General features: G+C 49.7%; 1 protein-coding gene across 15 annotated transcripts in view; it reads left to right on the forward strand.

Annotated features, from left to right (window-relative positions):
- The window catches only part of ATP6V0A1 (ATPase H+ transporting V0 subunit a1), a 64,981-nt gene extending 49,890 nt beyond the window's left edge, over positions 1 to 15,091 (forward strand). For 6 of the 15 annotated variants that reach the window (XM_077853288.1, XM_077853293.1, XM_077853292.1 and 3 more), the window contains 5 exons: positions 1,165 to 1,272; positions 2,237 to 2,254; positions 7,058 to 7,175; positions 7,462 to 7,633; positions 13,480 to 15,091. In XM_077853288.1, coding sequence (XP_077709414.1) covers positions 1,165 to 1,272; positions 2,237 to 2,254; positions 7,058 to 7,175; positions 7,462 to 7,633; positions 13,480 to 13,573 — 510 coding nt within the window. In that variant the 3' untranslated portion in view covers positions 13,574 to 15,091. The remainder of the gene's footprint in view (positions 1 to 1,164; positions 1,273 to 2,236; positions 2,255 to 7,057; positions 7,176 to 7,461; positions 7,634 to 13,479) is intronic. The other 9 variants (XM_077853294.1, XM_077853299.1, XM_077853301.1 and 6 more) reach the window with 3 other exon arrangements.
- The last annotated feature ends 7,466 nt before the right edge of the window (positions 15,092 to 22,557 follow it).

Below are 22,557 nucleotides of genomic sequence, written 5' to 3' on the forward strand. Positions count from 1 at the left end.
GGTGATTCTGATGGAGCTGGTTCTCTGACCAGCATGGGAGAAATCCCTGCTACAAGGAGAGAGAGTCTGTGCCCAGACACTGAGTTCCGGATAGTCAGTAAGCTGCACTAAAGAGGTGTGCACCAAAAGATGAAGCTGTAGGTGGGGACCTCAGGGCAGTTGACCAAACCTATTGGCACATCGTGTTGCTGCCCAGAAGGCTGTTTTGCAGAAGAGCAGCTTTTGAACTCTTGCCTCATCTGGGCTCCCTGATCAGAAACTGTAAGAGGTGGGTCTAGGGGCTGTTTCTTTAGCTCCTTTTCCCTCTGGCCAGTTAGCACTCATTGGTATTTGTTCGACTTCACCCCAGTTCTGCCTGGTTTTTATACTCAGAGTCCTTTTGCCTCTGTAAACCCAAGCTTTTCCAAGTCAGGTTGACTTAGAAATTCTGCTGAACACAATGCCTGGGAAGAAACAAACACCCAATCAGCATTTGCCCACATACCTGTGAAAGAGTTGTAACACTCCAGAATCTTCCACTGAAGGAAAGGAGCCCTTTTCTTTTTCTTTCTTTTTTTCTTTTTTTTTAACTCCATATTCTCTAGCCACGAGCTGATATACATTAAGTTTTTTTTCCCTTCCCTGAACTCAGAAGTCCTTTGTTCCTGGGCAGAGACTCAGTACACTTCTGGGAAAGGTTGCTGAACTCTTGGGTTTATCTGACCAGGTTATAGTCATAGTCACCATGTCATTTGGCTCCTTTCCCTCTTAGAAGGTCTGATCTTTAGTTCTAGAAAAACTTAGACCACTGGCAGCTTTACAGATCGAGCTATAGTCATTGTAGGAACCTGTTCATATGAAGCTTTTCACTCAAGCAGGCATCTCAGTTAGCCTTGACCAAGGCCAGTTTGGTGTATCCTGGTGCAGCAGGCAGAACTGCGTGTTGCCTCGTATCAGAATGAGGTGGTAAATGCAGCTGGGGCTGGGGCTGGGGCTGGGTCGGTGGTGGTTGGGGTGGGGACAGTGGTTTGTTTGCGCTTAGCTGTTGGATCAGCGGGTTTTGATTTTGTTGTTAGAATATATGCTTTTCTGAGGTTTGTATGTACTAACCATCGCCCTTCCCTATCTCACAAAATGTCACATTAAAGCCCAGGCAAATTCTACTCTTTCTGTTCATCTGTGTAGGGAACTCTCAACTTTGGTGGGATCAGGGTGGGCAACGGACCAACAGAGGAGGATGCTGAGATTATTCAGCATGACCAGCTCTCCACCCATTCAGAGGACGCAGAAGAGGTAAGATCCAGTGGCGTGGGCTTCCTCTCCTACTGTGGGTCAGCCCTTGTCTGGTGTGCGTCAGTGGCCTCCCTCCAGTCCTCTTGAAAAATGAAAATACTATTACTAGTGATCAGCCTGCCATCTGGGCCTCTTAGGGCACTGCTACTGTTTCCAGTGGGTGTTGCCTGCAGTGCCCGTGGGACCTGTGATCCCTTTTCTGAATTCGAACTCTGTGCTGCTCGTGGTACTCTGCATGCAAATCGAGTCACTAATTGTGCTCCTGGGGACCGAGGGCAGTGTAAGCCCTGGCTTCCCTGCTCTTGTGACCAGAAACACAGCCCCCTTCAGGCTGTTCTTCATCCCTTACCCCTTCCAGGAATGGTTCCAGTTGGAACTGTAATTGCAGGTACTTTTAAAAGTCTTGTCCCACTAATGAGCACTTGTTGCAGACATATTATTTGAGCTTTTAAAAAATGTTATTTGCCTCCTTTCTACAGAGAGAGTGAAAAAGTAGGAAGGCCACATTAGACTTTTCTTTAAACCCCCAATGTCCAAGCTATTTGTTAAAATCCAGTCTCCTTGCCTGACCACTCCCACCACAAAGCCTCTGAACTAAACCTTTGAATGTCATCTATTCGTTATATCCTCTTCCCCCTGCCCCCAATTATATTCTTTTTGGAGCAAATAGAATAGGAGTTGACAACCCAGGTGACTGAACTTTTCAGTCTGAGTGACCAATTCCACCATGTGTATGACATTTTAAAAAAGAAACCATAAGGGTTGGGGTGCCTTTAAAAAATAAGTATCTTAATGGTCTAAGTCTTACTGGTTTTGCTTTCTGTGTATGCTGAGGAGGCCTGCCTCCAACACATTAGACCCCTTTAATATTAACAGTTTTCCCAGAGAAACAGTAACCTTGTGCTGGTAACTTGTGACCTTGTGTGGCATGGCTTCCCACTAAGTGTAAATTTGTGTTTACAAGCCTACCGAGGATGAAGTGGTAAGAAACAAGCTGGCTTTGCCTTCATGTTTATCTGGGGCTTCTCTTCCCATCCTTGTGATCACTCTGCTGACCCTGCTGCAACCGGGGGCCACACATGACACCCGCGCATCCCGCATCTCATTGGCCATTTCTAACCAGTTTGTGAACCTGTGTCCTGAAAAAGCTCATCTCCATTAACTGCATCTCATGTCGGTCACCTCTGTCTTTGTTTCATTGACTTTGCTGATCTAATAACTCTGAGAATGGCTTTGAGAGGAGCTACAAGTAATGTCTGCTTTGGCATTCTTGAAGTAACCCCCTTGGGGGGGATTAAATCCCATTAGTCTTCGCCTTCCTCTCCTGTGGTGTTATGTATGGGAGTAGCTGTTTCCTCCTTGCTCCTCTGAGAGCTTGTGAGTAAAGCTCGCCCTTCCTCCCTGTCTGAGATGCAGCCAACCTCTTCCTACTGTCCTCATCAGCTTGATGATGCTTGACCTGAGAATTGCTGGACCCTCACTTGGGGTCAGCTCTACCTCCCTGTTACCCAGGTAGGAGGTAGACAGCTTTCAAAATGGAGGCTTTGCCTCTCTGATGCATTCTAAAAGAAACAATCCCATCTATGTGAAAGGAGTTCATATTATACCAGATAATAGAAACAAAGTTGGCTATTCAGGCCACATTTGGAGTAGAAGGCCTTCTAGCTCAGCAGTAATTCAGTTAGCAATACACAGATTTTAAATTGGGTTTTTAAAGGCCTTGCTGCACTGTTTGCATCTTCCCCAAAACTTTTCTCTAAAAATACCTAGACCCATGTACCCTTCCCTTTTTTGGCTCGTAGTCCTCTCCAAAAGAAAGTGGGATGAGAATGGGAAAACCTTTGTTGTTCTATGTAAAACAGATCGTGTTTGGTCTTCCTGAAGGCTGGAGTGGCTCTTTTGCTGGCATCCAGGAGCCTCTGTGTTCCTATGAGCAGCTCATCTGCACAGTCACTGGTTGAGCTGCCCTGAAGGGCTGGCTGGAAGTGTGTTCCATGTTAGTGAGGAGCCCAGCCCTCTCCCAGTAACACAGCCTCCAACAACACTGCTCTTTCTAAGTGTCTTCCTAATTGAGCACCCAATGCTATGATCATCATCAGAATAGTCCTCATTTGTAAGCCATGTCCCAGGGGCTTTGGATATCCACACAAGATGGACTATAATTCAGCCTCCCTAGTCTCTGGCCCCTCAGCTCCCTCAAGGGTTCAGCTTCTCATGGCTTCCTAAATAATGATGACATTTTATCTCTGTCAGGCACATGCACAGTCTAGTTCTCCACAGCCAGATTTGGATTAATTGTTAAAATTATCTAAAAGATTTCAAACAAAACTTTTTTTTTTTTTAAGTCCAGCCTACTTCTTTTAGAACTTCCCTTTTTTGCTTGGCTGTGAAAATCTGTAGACCATTATTGCAGCCTGGTGGAAGTAGCAGTCTCTCTCTCCAGGGAGCACTCAGTCCAGTTGTAGACCAGGGCCAGGCCAATTGATTATCTGGGAAATCTTTAAAGGCTGTAACCACTCAGCAAGGGTCAGTGGCACTTCTCCCTACTGTGTCAATCACCAGGTGTATTCATCCCACCCACCCACCCACCCATCCATCCATTCATCCCATTAATCCATCTGTTCATCACACCCATTCATGCATCTTACCCATCCATCCATCTCACCTACCCACACATCCATCCGTCCACTCCCCCCAATCCATCCATCTGTTCATTTATCCCACCCAACCATTCGTCCATTAATTCTTTTATCCCACCCATTCATTCATTCACCCTCTATGTGCCAAGCTCTCTGTTTGGTGCTATAGAAACTGCAAGAAGAAAGACATAGTCCTTGCCTTCAAGGAACTCCCAGCTAAATTGAGGAAACGGGTCTGGGTGACAGATGGTGTGATTAAGGTGTGCCCAAGATGCTATGGGAACACAGAAAGAGGGCACCTGACAAGTACGGGGATGGGGGTGGAGAGAGAAGACCAGAAAGTGATTCCCGAAGGAGATTGTTGCTAAGCTTATTCTGGTCAAGCAGGAATCTCTGTGGGTGCAGAGTGGGGATGCAGACCCATCAGTGTGTAGAGTTATCAGAAAGACACAAGAGTGTGGGTCCATCACGTGTTTGAGATAAACAAGTACACAGCTTGGCTAGAGCCCAGGGCCAGGAGTTGGAGACCAGTGAGAGTGGAGCCTGGAGGTTGCAGAAACAAGCCGCAGTAGAGCTTTTGGATAGCAAGTAACTGGCAGAGGGTGGTGAGGCCAAAAGTGTCGCAGCATGTGGGCATTACTGAAATGCTTTAATGGGGGTGTCCTAGGGGATATTGGATTGAGGAGGGGTCACAGTCTGGAGGCCTAGAGACCCATTAGTCTGATACAAGTCATGAAAGAATCGGGAAGCCTGAACTGAACTAAGGCATTTGCAGGGGAGTTGGGAAGGAAAGGACAAATAATGAGGTTAAAGAAGTTAGAGCTACGGGTCCCAGGATCTTAATGAATATAGGCAGTGAGAGTGAGTGAGGATTCAAGATTGCCTAGTGACTTCCAGGCTTAGGTGCCTGGGGCCCTAGTGGTGATACTCTAATAGACATGGGGCGTGGAGTAGAAGTCAGTCCCGGTGGGGACAGAGGAAAGTAATTAATGAGTTTAGGAGGCATTGAATTTGAAGTGCCTGTGGCACACTAGGAGATGCAGCATGGCTAGTTGGAAACAGGCAACATAGAAATGAAGATGTCCATTTGGGAGTCTCTCCTATGGGTGGCTGTCCGAGCCCTGAGCAGCAGTGCTGCAGGAGAGGTGTAGGAGCTGAAGTTGACCCTCCAGCGTTTAAGGAAGAAACAAGATGGAGACTGGGAAGGAGCATCCGGGGAGGTAGGAGGAAAACCATGGGCAGGCGAGTGTCTCAAGAGGGAGGAGGAAAAGGTGACAATGGGAGACACTGCAGAGGCTCAGTGAGGACACAGAATGTCTTAGACCTCACGTCTGAAAGGCAAGGGAGTGGGTGCAGGGAATGTTGGGTTTGTGGGACAGAGAGGGTAGAGGGCAAGGCGCAGGAGGTGAGGAGGGGGTGGGCTGTGCCCCTGGGGGAGAGTGTAGACAGGAAGTCTGCAGCCATGCCCCTCAGTCACAGCTGATTCCTGAGACAGTGACACTCCTACATGCTTTGGCTGTGTTTTTCACTAAATCCTCCCCTCACCATTGTCTTCCCCCATTATATAGAGATGAAAATTTGCCCAAGGTTACAAAGCAGGAAGTTGGGAAGAAGAGAAAGTGTAGAAAAATAATGCCTAGAAGAAAGGCTTCCTCCATGTTCTCCATTCTTCTGGGAGGAACTCTGGGTAGAATATAACTGCTGGGAAAAAAAAGAAGAAAGAATATAACTGCTGAAAAGGGGGCTGGTTCTATAGGAAACCCAACAGTCCCTGCTTTTGTAGAACTTTTAGGAGCAGAGACCTTTCCTTCCTCTGAGCATGGGCTCTGGGGGAACAGCCAGGACTGGTGGGAAAGAGCTCTTAGCAGCTTGTTGGGATTGAGGTAACGAGGATTACCCTGGTTCTTAGGATAACTAGGAGGCCTGAAGAGCTTGTTGCAAAAGAAAAGCCCAGAAATACTCAGAGATGGTCAGAGGTGAGGGAAACTGAGGGAGTTGCAAGATGGCGTGTTGGAGCTGGCCCCTCCCAACTGGCTACACCCCTGAGGCCTGGGCTGTTAGCACTTTACCAACCAGCTCCTTCTCTCCTCCTGTCCTCATGCAATTTCCCAAGACACTTCTGGTGTCCTTTGGGAGTGGAGTCATGTGAGTCTTGAAAGAAACTGGTGGAAAAACAAGACTCTACCTGAAGGTAGGGCAGGCTGGGGAGGCCCTGTGCTTCTGGGGTTCCTGGGTGGGCTGTGTGGGAGGATCCCGGAAGGGCCCACCTCCTATTCTTTGGTGGCTACTGATTGCTCCACCTGACAGAGGGAGAGGCCTCGCCCTATGCCTGGTGCTTCTGGAGCATGCCAGTAATTCTTCCCTAGCTCTGTTTGGAGCAGGCCTACAAATGAACTCCTACAAATGAAGCTTGTTCTAGCTCTCCCCCTTTATTCTGGAAACAATTTTTGATGTGGAAAGGAGAGCTGGGAGAAAGGGAGCATGAGAAAAACAGAAAAAAACAATAGATGTTCCGTGTGGTCTCAGTCAACTGGAGGATTTTGGAAAACTTTTCCAGAAATCTCCCTATGTCAACTTCTCAGAAACTACAAGGAAAAGTAGGTTACCTTGTTCCCCACAGGTTGTAAGAATAATAATCAAGGTGGCTGTAGAGGCTTAGCCTCACCTTGGCAACCCATCTGCTGAAGCCTGGCTGGGGGAAAACCCTTCTCTCCTGACTCAGAGCAGGGTACCTCACTTGGGCACGGTGAGGAGGAAGTCAGCTGGGGCAGGCCCAGCAGCAGGGCCCTAAGAGCCCCAGGTCCAGACAGTCTGTTTCTCTGAGTGCTTTTCACTTGCCATATATTCTCTTGAGCTTACAGCCTAGCAGGGGGAATCAACAAATGTGTCTGAAAGAATCTCAGGCTGGAGGTCATTAAAATATAGTGTATTAAGGGAAATGGAGTGTCCCAGTTGGGGGCTAAGCCAGGCAGGATTCCTGGGGATAGCATAGCTGAAATCACCACCTGAGTTCAACGCTGGGGGTTTCTGGCCCATGTAGCTGTTGGTGCTGGCGCTCAGGGCCAGGCTCAGAGCACCATGGGGCCATAGAACAATCTACATATCCCCTCCCAGCCTTATATCTTCTTGGTTTTCTCCCATGACAGTTTGACTTTGGGGACACTATGGTCCACCAGGCCATCCACACCATCGAGTACTGCCTGGGCTGCATCTCCAACACTGCCTCCTACCTGCGGCTCTGGGCCCTCAGCCTCGCTCATGCACGTGAGTCTGTGTCTCTCAAGTTGAAAAGTATTGTTTTCCCCTTCTCTCAGATGTAGGGCTTACATAGAGTGGAAATAACATAAAGGTTCTGGAATTATTCAGACTTCTGACTCCTGGGAGAAAGATGTCCAAATGGGAGGATTAGCACTTTTGCCATAGCTATGCACTATGGTTGTAGGAAGCCAGGGTGCAGTGAACACTTCAGTGAGGGATGGCAGAGCAAAATGGAAGGTCCATAGCACCTCTTGCCAAACTGAACCAGATGTCCTGTCTCTGCATTCCCTAGAGTTGTCTGAGGTGCTTTGGACCATGGTGATCCACATCGGCCTCAGCGTGAAGAGCTTGGCAGGAGGTTTGGCACTATTCTTCATTTTTGCCGCCTTTGCCACCCTGACTGTGGCCATCCTCCTGATCATGGAGGGCCTCTCAGCTTTCCTCCACGCACTGCGTTTACACTGGTGAGTTGGAGACTGGGGATGTGTCCTTAGCTGCATGGAGGGCAGCTTTCCTCTCATACAGAATCCAGAGACCCTAGGAAGTGTCTGCTTTCATTCCCATCATTATGGCCAAGGACCTGTGTTAGAAGTGAGCATCAAGAACTGTCCACAGAAAAGCACAGCTAACTTTTCAGAGCCCACAAGAGAGAATTCTCCAGTGGGTGTTGTCAGATTCCCTCTCGCTGCCTTTAGCACTCTTTACTGCTCTTTGTTGTGACTTAAAAGACCTGCTGAAGTCATTGCTTTGTTTGGGTTTTTTTTTTTTTTTTTTTTTTTTTTTTTTTTTTTTACTCTGGCATAAGTTCTCTCCTTTCTTGGGAGTGATGGAAGCGACTCTGGAATAAATTTGTAGCCCAGGAAGATGCTGGAGCACACTGTACTCCAGTTTTGTCCCCCTTTTCTGTCATTGTGCCAGAGTCTTTGGGTAGGATCCCTGGCAGCTTCTTCAGGAGGGCAGGTTTGGATTTGTTTGTATTCTTTAATGTAGTTTGTGGCTTTTAATGGCTCTGCCTGGAGAGAGTTAGCTCAATCCCAGGGAGTGGGAGAGGTGGAGTCTGGTCCAGGCAGTGACCATGTGACCTCAAGGTAGGGTTGCCAGATTTAGCAAATAAAATTATAGGACATCCAGGTAAATTTGAATTTCAGATAAACAATGATTTTTTTTTTTAGTGTAAATATGTCCCAAATGTACATGGGACATATTCATACTAAAAACTAGACATCCTGTACTTTATCTGGCTTCCCTATTTTAAGCCCTCCCTCTTTTTGAGTCTCCACTTCTTCCTTTATGTTGTGATTCTCCTCTTTTTGGGTCTCACACCCCAGTGAGAAGCTCTCAACCTTCCCCCTAGAGAAACACAACCTCCAACAGTTTTACCTGTTTTAAGGGTCACAAACTCACCCTACCTTAGGAACCCCTAGATGAGATGGTGCTAATGATCTCAAAATCAGAGAGTGTATGGAATGTCTTATTATATTCGTTTTCTTTATATATGAATATATATTAATATCCGTTTTCTAAACCTAAACCCAAGGATCCTCTTCCCCATTCCCCTTATCTTTGATTTTCCTCTCAACTTGGTTGTGCTGAGCCTCCTCAAAGATTTCTCTGTTTGCTGTTCTAAATGATAGAGGGGAACGTGAAGCATGTAAGGGCGGGGCATAGCTGGGACTTACTCTTCCCTCAAAAGCTCCTTTAAAATAATTTGTCCTCTGGCTGGCTTTCCTCCTTCTTGCCGCCCTCCTCCCCACCCAGCTGTTGTTTATTTACTGTCCAGCTAGGAGGTTAGGAGCGCTGTATGGCTCAGACTGCTGGCACACTACCCTGTTCTCAGCTTATCAGCATACTCTCCCCAGCACACTTCCTCAGCCCCTCGGTATGAGGGAATGTCTGTGTAACCAGCCTGTGGTGACTCACTGTTTCTTCCTTCCTTTCATCGTCACTTCTCTGTCTCTTGAGCCCTGGGCTTGAAGGGCCAGTTACTACCCCACCTGAATTCTAACCCAAATGGGGAGCCTGTTGCCTCCTCCCCGGGTGGGCTAAGGAGCAATCCCGGTGCTGGGTCAGAACTGTCAGAGCGGTGAGCCTGGCACACCATGGTATGAGGAAGGTCGCCTGGGCCCAATCTCCAGAGTGAGCAGAGGTAGCTTGGGAGGCCATGTTTTGTTGCCAGAAGGATTATTTCTTCCTCAGGCTTACCTGTGGCCTTCAAGTGAAGGTGTCTTCCCATGTCCCCATGAATGAGCCCAAGGACCTAATGAGTGACAAGAGAGTGGGCTTCAGAATTAGGCCCACCTGGGTGCAAACCACCTCTGCTGGCACGGGCTGGGTGACCCTGGGGAGAGCACTTACCTCTCTAAACCTCACTTTCTCTCATGTAAAGAGAAGATGGTATCTACATTACATTGGTTGCCGTGATAAATACAAAATAATGCACATACCAAGTGCCTGTCGCTGTGCCCCAATGCATTATAAGCTGGTGTTCAAGTACGGATTGGAGCTGCCCCACTTAAAAGTGGGCTGCCCTGTGGGGCGGGCATCTTGGCCATGGTCCCTTGTAAAGAAACTGCCAGTAGTCTGTTATAAGAGGGGAGATCCCCAGGGGAGGCACATTCAAGGAAGGGGCTCATGAAACAAATTTGTGCATTGATTTGTTTGGATAGTGGAAGTATCACAGAGAAGAAAAAAACCCAAGGCCGGCTATCCCCATTGTTACAGGCACATTTGGAGCGTCACCTTTACTGAAAGGGGGTGTGGGATCCCTGTGTGGCTCAGCAGTTTAGTGCCTGCCTTTGGCTCAGGGCATGATCCTGGAGTCCCTGGATCAAGTCCCCAGATCGAGTCCCACATCGGGCTCCCTGCATGGAGCCTGCTTTTCCCTCTGCCTGTGTCTCTGCCTCTGCGGGACATTGCTATTTTTCCTGGGGTCCAGACTGGCCGTCTTCATGCCTGTCATTTTACCCCCGGCTGTCATCTGGGGTTTCCTAATCCTGATGCAAAGGCTAACCCATTATAAAAGTTCTGGAGGGCTTTGGCAGGGACAAGAACAACATCATCTGCTTTGGTGACAAACACAAACATCAGTCTGAAATTCATGTAGGGTCCTGAGGAGGTAGGTGGTATATTTGAAAACAAGAGTAAACAGGTTATTGTCCCAACCTGCTAATTCTGTCTCCTTCTGTGTTATATGCCTCTGTTTTTGCTTACTGTAATTAGCTGTCTTTTATTCCTCACAAAAGCCAAAGGCAGGGATAGGATGTGTCAGTTTGTGGACACCAAACTGACTTTAATGGTAGAAAGACTGTTGCCCCCCCCAGCCCACTTTCAGGAACCGAATCCCTTCTTACCTGGCAGATTCCACATACGTGTTGATGTGCACATTCAGGCACTCACACATTGGTTGAAGGCCAAAAAAAAGGTAGGGACCAAATTGTTGTAAGGAATGTAGTAGCTCCACAGCAGGACCCCATGGGATGGCTGGAAGAACAGCTGGCCCAAAAGTAAGAACACCTGAAGTATAGTTCCTGGCTGCCATCGTTATCCTGACATGTGGGCCATCAAACAGATGTGTGTTCCAGGCCCTGGACTGCTCAGAGAGTGGCAGAAAGGGCCAGAGAAGCAGTTCGGCCCAGAGTCATCTTTCTAAAACTGATTCTTTTCACTCACACACTTGCCAGGAAAGGGAAGAGACCCAGGACTCCTTTCCCCTTCCCTCACTCAAGGAAACAAGGTTTCCTGTTACATAGCAGGAGTGAGCACTCTGGGGACTCCTACTTATCCTTCTGGGTCACTGGGTGGCCTTTACCAGGTACTACACCTGGAAGGGAAGGGGTGTCAGAAACTCATCCAACTTCCTGAGGCCTTCCTCACAACTGTTATTTTACAGGTGCATTTCAGTGGCTTGGGGCATGCTGGACCCCTGAGGGGTGGTAGCAGGCTCCTAAAACAAGAGGAACTTGCAAGGTGGCCAGCAGTGCCTTCTGGGCCCTGGTGCAAAGAACTTCATGTTTGTACTTTCTCAGGAAGCACACATTTCCCTGGTTGGGAGGGATCCGAGGGTGGGGAGCCCAACAGGGAGATTGCTTTCCAGCTTTGTTCTGGGAGGTTGAGAAGGGAGATAAAGTCAGGCTGACCCTGAGATGCCCAAGGTGTCTGTGATCCTGGCCACTCTGTCTCTAACTGCAAGCAGTGGTTGGCGGTAAGGCAGTATCAGGCCCTGTGTCAGAGGGACCACCCATCTCCTCATGCGGCAGAATTTATGCACTTGCACCCCAGACAGGTGTACCCTTTCTAAACCCTGGGCCCCATGGGCAGATGAGGCATGCAGAGGAATGCCAAGAGAAGGATGGTGATCCCATGGGCATCTGAAAACTTCTGAAGCTTCTACTCCATTTGTCCAGTTCAGAATTCGAATTGTGGTTAGCCAACCAGGGGGTCGAGTTCTGGCCCCCTCGTAGACCCTAAGGTGACTTGCCCATGACCTTACTACATGTCGTTGAAGGCGAATGGAGTGCGTCCGTCTCCTCTCAGTTGTTCAGAAATGGCCTTGCCACATGCAGATGACCTACTCCGCATGAAGCATTTGGACCCATAGCAGTGGGTGATAAACAACAGCTTACCCCTTCGTCACCTAATTCCCCCAACGGAGGCTAGAAAAGCTGTAGCTTCTAGGACTTTTCAGGGTACTGGGATATGGGGACAAGTTCAGACCCCAGTTTGAAATTGCTCTTGCCAGGAATCCTGTGACTGCAGTTTGAAGCCCCCTCCCCCAGGTCCTCTTTTTCCCTTGGCCCAGGGAGTCTGGGAGGCTTGGGGACCTTGGCCCAGCCCCTGGAATGTGGGGCTGGGAGGAGAAGGCTGCCTGTTCTTCCACCAACGCAGAAAATCCTGTTCACATCCCCTCCCGAGGGGGTGGAGCTGGCAGCCCTGCAGTGTCCTCAGCCAGCACACCAAGGGCTGACGGGGCCTCTGAGGCCCTCTGAGTGTCACCACGGACAGCCCCCCAATGCAGACAGTCTTTCAGTATGCAGGCCTCTTGGCGTGGAAGCAGGATGAAGCCCTGCCCTGCGCAAGAACCATTGCCTGAAGCCTGCCCCAGCCCCCAGCTCTGCCCATCCTTGCAGGGGTTCTGGTGACCCCAGGGTGACACAATGCTGAGTGGAAACTATTCCTCAGGGCAGATCTCCTTGGCTTTTTTATCCTCTGAATCATGCATTTTTCTGCCCATATTTGGTGGTGGTTTGGTTGCTGGGCAGCCATCCAGGGAGTATGCTGAGGGACGCGTAGCCTACAGCCTGGCTCTGCTTCCCAGAGTGCGATCTTCCTGCCCCTCAGATTTTGAAAGGACCCCAGGGAGACCATCAGGGATGGATGCTGAGCTGCCTGGGAAGGGAGGTGAAGCTCTGCTTTTCCTTTCAGCCCCTGAGAGAAGAATTCATTCTCAGATGTTTTTGTAGTTGGAGAATATTTTTGCCATTACTTGGAAAAGACTTCCCCTCCTGATCCGCCCCTGCCCCCATTTCCTGCGAATTTCCTCCCCAAAGCATCCAGCCTTTACTTGCAACCCTCCCTTCTCCTTCCTCCTTCAAGAAAAGAAACAAACTAGAAAACAAGGGTGCTTGCCAGAATCGTTGGCGCTAAGCTCACTGCCGCCCAGGGGCTTCCCTAAGAGCTCTCCCATGAGCCCCTGCCAGGAGCCCACTATTTATTCTCTCTGTTGCCATTAGAGACTCAAACCAATCACACTTTTTTGCACATGGCTAGACAAAGAGTTTTGCATAAACACTCTGCTCAGCAGGAAGGAGCAGGAACTGAGGACAAACCCGTGTGGAAGTAGGCCCTGTGGAGGTAGGTGGCCCTCTTGCCTTGACCAGGGCAGACTCGGGCTTCAGAAGCAGGGCTTGGGCAGCCCTGGTGGCTCAGTGGTTTGGCGCCACCTCCAGCTGAGGGCCTGATCCTGGGGACCCGGGATCGAGTCCCGCGTCCGGCTCCCTGCATGGAGCCTGCTTCTCCTTCTGCCTGTGTCTCTGCCCCCGCCCCGCCCCTCTCTGTCTTTCGAATAAATAAATAAAAATATTTATAAAAATAAAAAAGAAGAAGAAGCAGGGCTTGTATGCACTGTGGGAAGTAGACCAAGGCCTTGGCTGGGTGGGCAAGGGTGGGTGGCAGAGGTAGGCTGCTCTCCCAAGCTCAGCTAGGAAGGAAGGCCTCAGGGAGGAGGGTTAGAGCATCTTGCTAGCCCAACCATGAAATCCCAAAAGGATTCTGTGGAGTGATGACTTTCCTTTTCCCTTTCCCCTTTCCCTAGGGTCGAGTTCCAGAATAAATTCTACAGCGGAACCGGTTTCAAGTTCCTACCCTTCTCCTTCGAGCACATTCGGGAAGGGAAGTTTGACGAGTAAGCCCCTCCTGGGACTGTGTGCCAGCAGGCTGCTGTCCCCAAGGCCCTCCACAGTGGTTATCTATGCTCCCCTTGCCTGTTGGTTGTGATCCCTGGGTATTGGAGCATTTGTGTCATCCCTGCCAGCCCTCCCCCAGCCGCCTGCAAGTCATTTAGATAGATCTGTACTCCCTGGGTCCCCCGCCACCGCCAATTTCATGTGTAGTATAGTGATTTTCTAGAGAGAAGCTGGGCTCTCGTCAGTCACACCCACGGGGCACTGGCCTTGCCCTCCCAGCCTCCGTCCATCCAGAGACAGCCCCTTCTCTCCCCTGGTGGTGAGCACATTTGTGCGTTTTACCTTTGAGCCCAAGGCCCACGGAAGGAGCACCTTTGCTATCCACGGCCAGACTCTTCCTGCCACTCTAGTTACTTGTTTGGGATAGGGGTGCTCTTCAACACACCTCACTCTTGGATTAGCAAGGGTGGCTCCTAGTATTTCTGTCCTCTGCCCATCCCCTCTGGTTTTCAGAGCAGTTGTTAATCAGGAATTCAGCTGGACCCCACTGTGCCATTGTACATGGCTTCTCCCTATCACTCCCAAGGGTCCCAAGGTCCCCAATACCACCTCCCTAACCTGCACCCTCTCCTCATCCCTCACAGACCACCCCCTCACCCCTGCCCCCATGTGTACCCAGCATAACACAGCCTGGCAGGGAGTGACCCAAACGTAGGTCCTGGCTGCCTCTGTGGTTGGATGCTTCTCAGGCCATGCTATGGGCTCTGCCACAAGTATTCCCTCTGGGCAGAGGGTTCAAACTGTTGTTCTTTCCTGGTGCAGACCCCAAGACCTTTCACTACCCATAATCATGAGTCTTGAGGACAGGCCCACAGTCATCAAGGGCAGTTCTGCTTGCAGACCTGCCTGGCTCTGCCCTCCAGTGCCCCTTCCCACTTCTGTTAGGGCCCCAAGTCCAGGGAGTGGGATCCTGGGCAGGGAAGGTTGGTGCCATTTACAGTTTGCAGATTGGAGGCAACCACCAAGGGTTAGTGCACATGATTATGAGAGCTGCACAGCCCTGCCCCGCGGACTGATGGTGAGCCATCCCTGAAGGGCCACCACTCCTGTCACCCCCATGCTGGGCTATGGCTCTTGGGGCCTTTTAATCATGTGCTGGTACAGCAGCCCTGGCTGCTTCAGCTAAATTGAACCCTGTGGTCCTCAGTGGTTGAGGTAATCCCCTGAATTGGCCAGGCCACTGCCCTGTTCCCATTCTGGTTTCTCTGAGTGAGTTACTTAGAGCTGCTCACAACTCTTCCTGGGCATGAGCCACCAGCCCCAGCCTCACTGTGTGCTGGCCAGTGTGACCTGCCCCTCCCCCCACCTTGTGCAGAGCCCCCTCCCTCTGGGCCCAGTGGTTTATATGATGACCTTTGCTCCGTTTACAGCAGGTTTTGAAGCAGAGCTCTCTGTCAGGAACCCTGCCCAAGGCCCTTCTGTTCACACATTCCTGTGCTGAATAAAGTGTGTTTGACTCTACCGGGGAGGCTGCCTATTTCTGTGCCGCCAGCCCCTGTGTTGCCCGCCCCTGCCCTTCAGCATGTCTGCTGTCCTGCGGATCGGATCGGAAGCCACAGCTGCAGGCCAGGCAGTTTGTGAAATTGTCACCTCTCAGGTTTCCCAGGTCCCTCCCCTCCCTCAAGCCCAGCAGTTTCGGGATACTGCCTCCGGTGGTGGGGGGGGGGGGTTCCGGGGACCCGTCCTCCTCTTCCTTTCCCACACATCTACCCAGAGGGTAGGGAAAGAGGAGCCTGGGCATCTGCCCACCTTCCTCTCCCTCTTCTCCAAGTGTGCTTTCCAGGACTCAGTAGCCTGGCTGTTTTGAGCCCCAATGCCCTTGGCCTTGGTGTGAGCCAAGGCTCTGTGTGGGGTTCCTCCAGGCAGTGGGAGAATGTGAGGTGCTGACGGAGGCAGGCAGCTGAAGAGCCAGCGGGCAGGTGGGCAGGGAAGGCGCCGTCTCCGCCCTGACTGCCATGTAAGGCACCCACATTCTTTCTTAGTGCCCTCCCTCTCCTTTCCTCCTGGGGCCTCCGGGACAGGACAGGCTGCACAGGAATGTGAGCAGCTGCTCGGGGAAGGGTGAGGAGGGCCAGGAACACCCTGTTTCATGTTCCTTCTGCTCAAGCCCTCTCCTGCCCTGAAATAGGCCCTCGGTGCATCCCCCCACCTGGCCCCACACACAAACCTTCCAGGGCGGACTTGAGGTGGGTGAGCCGAGACAATTCAGTGTGGAAAGAAGAGCTTTCAGGTGCTGATTGCCAAACTGTGTATCCATATGCAAAAGAACAAATTTGGGACTGCAGCCCCCACACTATATAAAAATTAACTCAAAGTGGGTTATACACCTAAATGTAAAAGTTAAAAACTAAACCTCCTAGGGGAAGTTCTAGGAGAATATCTTCATGAACTTGGGTTAGGTGATTTTTAGATACAACACCAAAAGCAAAGCACTAAAAAGATAAAGAGGGATGCATGGGTGGCACAGTGGGTTAAGCATCTGGACCGCTGGTTTCAGCTCGGGTCCTGATCTCAAAGATCCTGAGATTAAGCCTCACATCAGGCTCAGCACTCCATGCAGAGTCAGCTTAAGTTTCTCTCCCTTATCCTCTGCCCTTCCCCACCTCTCTCCAAATCAATCAATCAATCAATTTTTTTTTTTTTTTTTTTTTTAAAAAGGGCCTTAGGGGTGCCTGAGTGACTCTTAATTTTGGCTTAGGTCGTGATTTCAGGGTTGTGAGATCAAGCCCTGCATTGGGCTCTGTGCTCAACACAGAGTCTGCTTCTTCCTCTCTTCCTCTTTGCCCCCCCCCCACACACTGTGTATGCACAGGTACTCTCTCTCTCTCTCTGTAAAATAAAATAAATCTCAAAAAAAAAAAGGGATCCCTGGGTGGCGCAGCGGTTTAGCGCCTGCCTTTGGCCCAGGGTGCGATCCTGGAGACCCGGGATCGAATCCCACATCGGACTCCCAGTGCATGGAGCCTGCTTCTCCCTCTGCCTATGTCTCTGCCTCTCTCTCTCTCTGTGTGTGACTATCATAAATAAATAAATTAAAAAAAAAAAAAAGATAAGGGCTTTAGACTTACAAGGTTTTGTACTTAAAGGACAGACTCCAGACAACCCTCACACTGGGAGAAACTGCAGATACGTGTGTGTGTGTGTGTGTGTGTGTGTGTGTGTAGAGAGAGAGAATATATGAAGAACTTGTAGGGATCCCTGGGTGGCTCGGCAGTTGAGCGTCTGCCTTCAGCTCAGGGTGTGATCCTGGAGTCTCAGGATCAAGTCACACATTAGGCTCCTTGTGTGGAGCCTGCTTCTCCCTCTGCCTGTGTCTCTGCCTCTCTTTCTCTCTCTGTGTCTCTCATTAATAAAACAAAACAAAACAAAACAAACCTGTACCCATTACCAGTCACTGCCATTTTAATTCAGCCCCAGCCTCGTCCAGCAAGCAGTCCTAAGCAACAGGTCATTTGCTGTCTCTATGGATCTGCCCATTCTAGAAATTTCACATAAATGGAATCACACGTTATGTGGTCTTACATCTGGCTTCTTAGCATGCTTTTGGGGTTCATGTTGTATGTAGCATGTGTCAGTACTAGATTCCTCTTCACTGTAGAAGAATACCTATAGTGTTGCTACTTTGTTCATCCATTCATCAGCTGATGGACATCTGGGTTGTTTTCTTTTTGGGGCAATGACCAATATCACTATGCACACTTCTGTACAAGTCTGTGTGCATTTTCTCCATTTTTCTTGGAAAGATATGCAGAAGTTAAATTGCTGGCTCTTATGTTAATTGTTTAACATTTGGAAGAACTGCCAGACTGCTTTTTGAAGGAGTTGCACCATCTTCCATTGCCCACCTGACCGCAGTTCCAATTCCTCCACATCCTTGTCCACACTTGTAATTGTCTCTTTATTACTGCCTTTCATGGTGGGTTTGACGTTGGAGGATCCCCTTGTGGTTTTGGTTTGCTAATGATGCTAAACAGCTTTTCATGGGCTTAGTGCTCATTTGTATTGTTTTCTTCTTTGAAATGCCTACTCAAATCCTTTAAAAAAAAAAAGATTTTATTTATTTATTCATGAGAGAGAGAGAGAGAGAGAGAGAGGCAGAGACACAGGCAGAGGGAGAAGCAGGCTCCATGCAGGGAGCCTGACATGGGACTTGATCCTATGACTCCAGGATCACGCCCTGGGCTGAAGGCAGGCACTAAACCGCTGAGCCACCCAGAGGTACAGGGTTTCTTTTGGGGAATGATGAAAATGTAAAATTAGATTATAGCGACAGTTGCACGACTCTGAATTTACTAAAAAAAAAAAAAAATGGGGATCCCTGGGTGGCGCAGCGGTTTGGCGCCTGCCTTTGGCCCAGGGCGCGATCCTGGAGACCCAGGATCAAATCCCACATCAGGCTCCCGGTGCATGGAGCCTGCTTCTCCCTCTGCCTGTTGTGTCTCTGCCTCTCTCTCTGTATGACTATCATAAATAAATTTAAAAAATGTTAAAAAAAATTGAGCACTAAATTGAATGTTTAAATTGGTAAACTTTATAGTATATATCAATAAAATGAGGGCAGAGATGGGAAAGCTAGGGCTTCCACAGGGAGAAATTCCTCCCTTGCTCAGCGGAAAAGACCTGGGCTGGCAGGTCATTGGCTAAGCGGAACTGTCGGGATCCAGTGGCCTTGGGCTGCCTCCAGCCCAGCCAGCTAAAGATGGACTAGCCAGGAACTGAGCCAAGGAGGGTGTGGGGAATCCCAGGAGCTCTGGGTATGGGTGAGGAGCAGGATGGATCCGTTGCTCCTTTTTTAAAGGGACATGCCCTGTATCTTGATCCCCTTCTTATGGGCATCCCTGGCCCCCAGGCCTCTGTTGAGTGAGTCTGTGCTCTTGTCTGGGAAATGCCCCACCTTGAGTGATGGGAACACATGTGGGAGAGGGTGACCTGGTGTTATAGGAGATCGTTCAATCACCATTTTCAGGTCCCCACTCTCTGTCCTGTCCTTCACGGGGGACCTGGGTAGGACTGCACCTCTTTCTGCCCCCAGGAGCCCTGGGTGGAAGGGACATTGGAGCTCCCCTCATATCTCAGATTCTCAACGACCTGCCTGCTCTCCCAGCTCCCCAGCCAACCCAAGACATGTCCTGGGTGTGTGCTGCCCCCTGGTGGCGAGACAGGGAAGGAGCCACACATTCCTCATGCAGGCTAGGACAGACGGGCAGAAAGGGTTAGGTGATCCTGAAGGTATTCTGGGGTGCTTAGGCAGAAGGTCAGGCTGGCCAGGAGCGACAGAGGAGACAGATGGAGAGAGGAGAGCCCTGCTCACTTGTTGCACACACATTAATTGAAAAATAAAGTGTGAAAAAACAAAAGAAGGGACGCCTGGGTGGCTCGGCGGTTGAGCGTCTGCCTTCGGCTCAGGGTATGATACTGGGATCCTGGATCGAGTCCCACATCGGGCTCCCTGCATGGAGCCTGCTTCTCCCTCTGCCTGTGTCTCTGCCTCTCTCTTTGTGTGTCTCTCATGAATAAATAAAATCTTTAAAAAAAAGAAAAAAAAAAGAAAAAGAAAAAGTGTGTTATGGTAAAATTACCAGATAATACAAAAGGCCCTATTAAAAAGCCCTCTTCAGGGATCCCTGGATGGCTCAGTGGTTCAGTGCCTGCCTTCGGTCCAGGGCCTGATCCTGGAGACCCGGGATCGAGTCCTGCGTCGGGCTCCCTGCATGGAGCCTGCTTCTCCCTCTGCCTCTCTCTCTCTCTCTCTCTCACTATGTCTATCATGAATAAATAAATAAAATCTTAAAAAAAAAAAAAAGCTCTCTTCCCATCCTGTGAGCCCCAGTGCCCCACCCCAGGCAACCACTGTTTACATGGCCTTTCCTTTTTTTTTTTTTTTTTAAAGATTTTATTTATTCGAGGTGAGGGGGGCAGAAACACAGGCAGAAGGAGAAGCAGGCTCCATGCAGGGAGCCGGATGTAGGACTTGAACCCGGGACCCCAGGATAGGCCCTGGGCCAAAGGCAGGCGCTAAACCACTGAGCCACCCGGGCTGCCCAATTTTTTGTTTTTTTAAACACAAATGGGAGTTTGTATACCCACTAGACTGATCTTTAAATAGAAATATAGGGATCCCTGGGTGGCGTAGCGGTTTAGCGCCTGCCTTTGGCCCGGGGCGCGATCCTGAAGACCCGGGATCGAATCCCACATCGGGCTCCCTGCATGGAGCCTGCTTCTCCCTCTGCCTGTGTCTCTGCCTCTCTCTCTCTCTCTGTGTGACTATCATGAATAAATAAATAAAATCTTTAAAAATAATAATAATAAATAGGGGATCCCTGAGTGGCGCAGTGGTTTGGCGCCTGCCTTTGGCCCAGGGCGTGATCCTGGAGACCCGGGATCGAGTCCCACATCAGGCTCCCGGTGCATGGAGCCTGCTTCTCCCTCTGCCTGTGTCTCTGCCTCTCTCTCTCTCTCTCTCTCTCTGTGACTATCATAAATAAATAAAAATTTAAAAAAAAAGAGAGAGAGATTGGCTCTACCTCTCCCTGACCGTCCCACTTGTGCTCACTCTCTCTCTCATAAACAAAAAAATAAAAATTAAAAAAATAATAATAATAAATAAATAGGAATATAAATTCAGGGACACCTGGTTGGCTCAGGGGTTGAGCGCCTGCCTTTGGCTCAGGGCGTGATCCTGGAGACCCAGGATCAAGTCCCACATCAGGCTCCCTGCATGGAGCCTACTTCTCCCTCTGCCTGTGTCTCTGCCTCTCTCTGTGTCTCTCATGAATAAATAAATAAAATCTTTAAAAAAAAAAGAAAAGAAAAAAAAAAGAAATATAAATTCAGAGATGCCTGGGTGGCTCAGTGGTTGAGCATCTGCCTACGGCTCAGGGTGTGATGCCAGGGTCTGGGATCGCGTCCTGCATCGGGCTCCTTGTAGGGAGCCTGCTTCTTCCTCTGCCTGTGTCTCTGCCTCTCTCTCTCTCTCATGAATAAATAAAATCTTTTTAAAAAAGAAATATAAATGTATATAATTTGTAGAACATTCTGAATCAACACCACAAATCTTCCTCATTCTTTTTTTTTAAGCATATGCTAGCTATTTCATCCAGTTGGTGCCCTTTACTTTCTTCAGCCAGCCCCCTACTGTCCTCAAAGAGTTTTCAACCTGGTGGGGAAGATGAGCAAAGAGGCAGTGTGACATGTCTGGAGTAATCCCTGAAGCTCCTGCCCAGCATCCATGAGCTCAGGCCTTGAATGTGCTACCAATCCCCTGGAAAGTGTCCCAGTCTTTTGCTGCTGCCAGCAACCATCACCACGCTAGATGAATCCAGATGCAATGGAAAGGCTGGCACCCTGAGCCTGACAACCTGCAGCTGAATGCCCCCAACCATGTGTCCCCTAAGATCTAGAAATGCTGGTAAAATGGTCCTGGGAGGAAATTCTGACAAGTCTTACCCAGAGCAAAGTGTTTGGAGGGGAAATTGGGGGCAGGGCACTGGAGGGGATTGGAGAGAGACCCTAGGGCTATAGGCTATGTGAGTCCCCCCACTCCCCACCCCATAGTCTTGGAGCTGGTCCCTGGGAAAGGGTGAGAACTTTCTGATACCAGGAACTGACTGGGAGCAGGGCTGCGCCTCCCGCAGGAGCTGCTCGCTGAGCTGAGAACAAGGCAGGGGGTCTGCAGCTTGTACCTGTGGCCAGGCAGGGGGCAGAGGAGCAGAGCAAGCTCAAGGGGCTCTCACTTCTCTTTCAGTCCAGGCTCTGGAATCTCTAGACTGGCAACTCTCCTATGACCCCTCCCCTTTCTCTAAGCAGTTTCACTCAGATCCAACAATCTGGAAAAAGCTACATCTGCCTCCAAAAGGACCCAGAATCCTTTTAGTGTGGTCTTCCCAAAGGGCCCACCACTTCATGCCACCACATTGCTCCACCCAACCCCACCCTGCCCAGGCAGGCAGCTTGAAAAGTTGCATCATTTAGGAATGGTGGCAAGAACTCTCATCTGTAAAATAGGAGGTCCAAGTTCTAATTCTAGACATGTTCTCCTATTGGTTACTGATCTTATCTGAGTCACTTCCTTTCTCTGGCCCTCAGTTTCCCAATATGTAACATGAAGATATGGGCTCCACCTGTCCAGCTGCACCTACCCTTTAAGGATCAAAGGAGAGGGACACTTGGGTGGCTCAGTCAATTAGGCATCTGCCTTCGGCTCAGTCAGGTCATGATCCCAGGGTCCTGGGATGGAGCCCCTGCTCAGCGGGGAGCCTGCTTCTCCCTCTCCCTCTGCTGCTCCCTCTGTGTGTGCTCTCTCACTCTCTGTGTCAAATAAATAAAATCTTAAAAAAAAAAAAAAAAAAGGATCAAATAGAGAGCCCTTAACTGCCCACCAGGCCCTGCCCCACCACAGCAAGTCCAGGCTCACATGACCCTCCTCTCCTTCAGCTTCCTGACCTTTTAAGTTCCTCAATTCTGCCCAGCTCTCTCTTTGCCCTTCCGTATTTATTTTCTTCTCTGCCTTGAATGCTCTCTCCTCTCGCTTTTCCTGGTCAATCCCAACTTAATTCATATTCAATGTCACTTCCTTTTGGAAGCCTTAGGCTAAGCACCTTTGTATTTCTTCACAGCATCACAACTATAATGTAAATCTTTATTTCTGTTAGGGTGGCAGGCAGTGGAGGATTGCAAAAAGGGTAGAGGAACAAGTCAGAGTTTATTTATTCTCCAAGGAAGCAGAGGGACTAGACATCGAGAGAAGTCAGCCGAGTTTTGGTCAGATTGGGCCTTTTGAGGGGTTTTGAAGAATGTGAGCAGGTCGCAGCTGGGTCCATGGGGTGGGGGGATGGGCAGGGAGGGGGTCGACTCTTGGCCAGGTAGAGCAGGAGGTGGCAGGTTATTTGAGGGGCTGTCCAGGGCTCCTCCAGGGTATGCATTGTGGT

The sequence above is a fragment of the Canis aureus genome, chromosome 16 (assembly GCF_053574225.1).
Source record: "Canis aureus isolate CA01 chromosome 16, VMU_Caureus_v.1.0, whole genome shotgun sequence".
NCBI classification, from domain to species: Eukaryota; Metazoa; Chordata; class Mammalia; order Carnivora; family Canidae; genus Canis; species Canis aureus.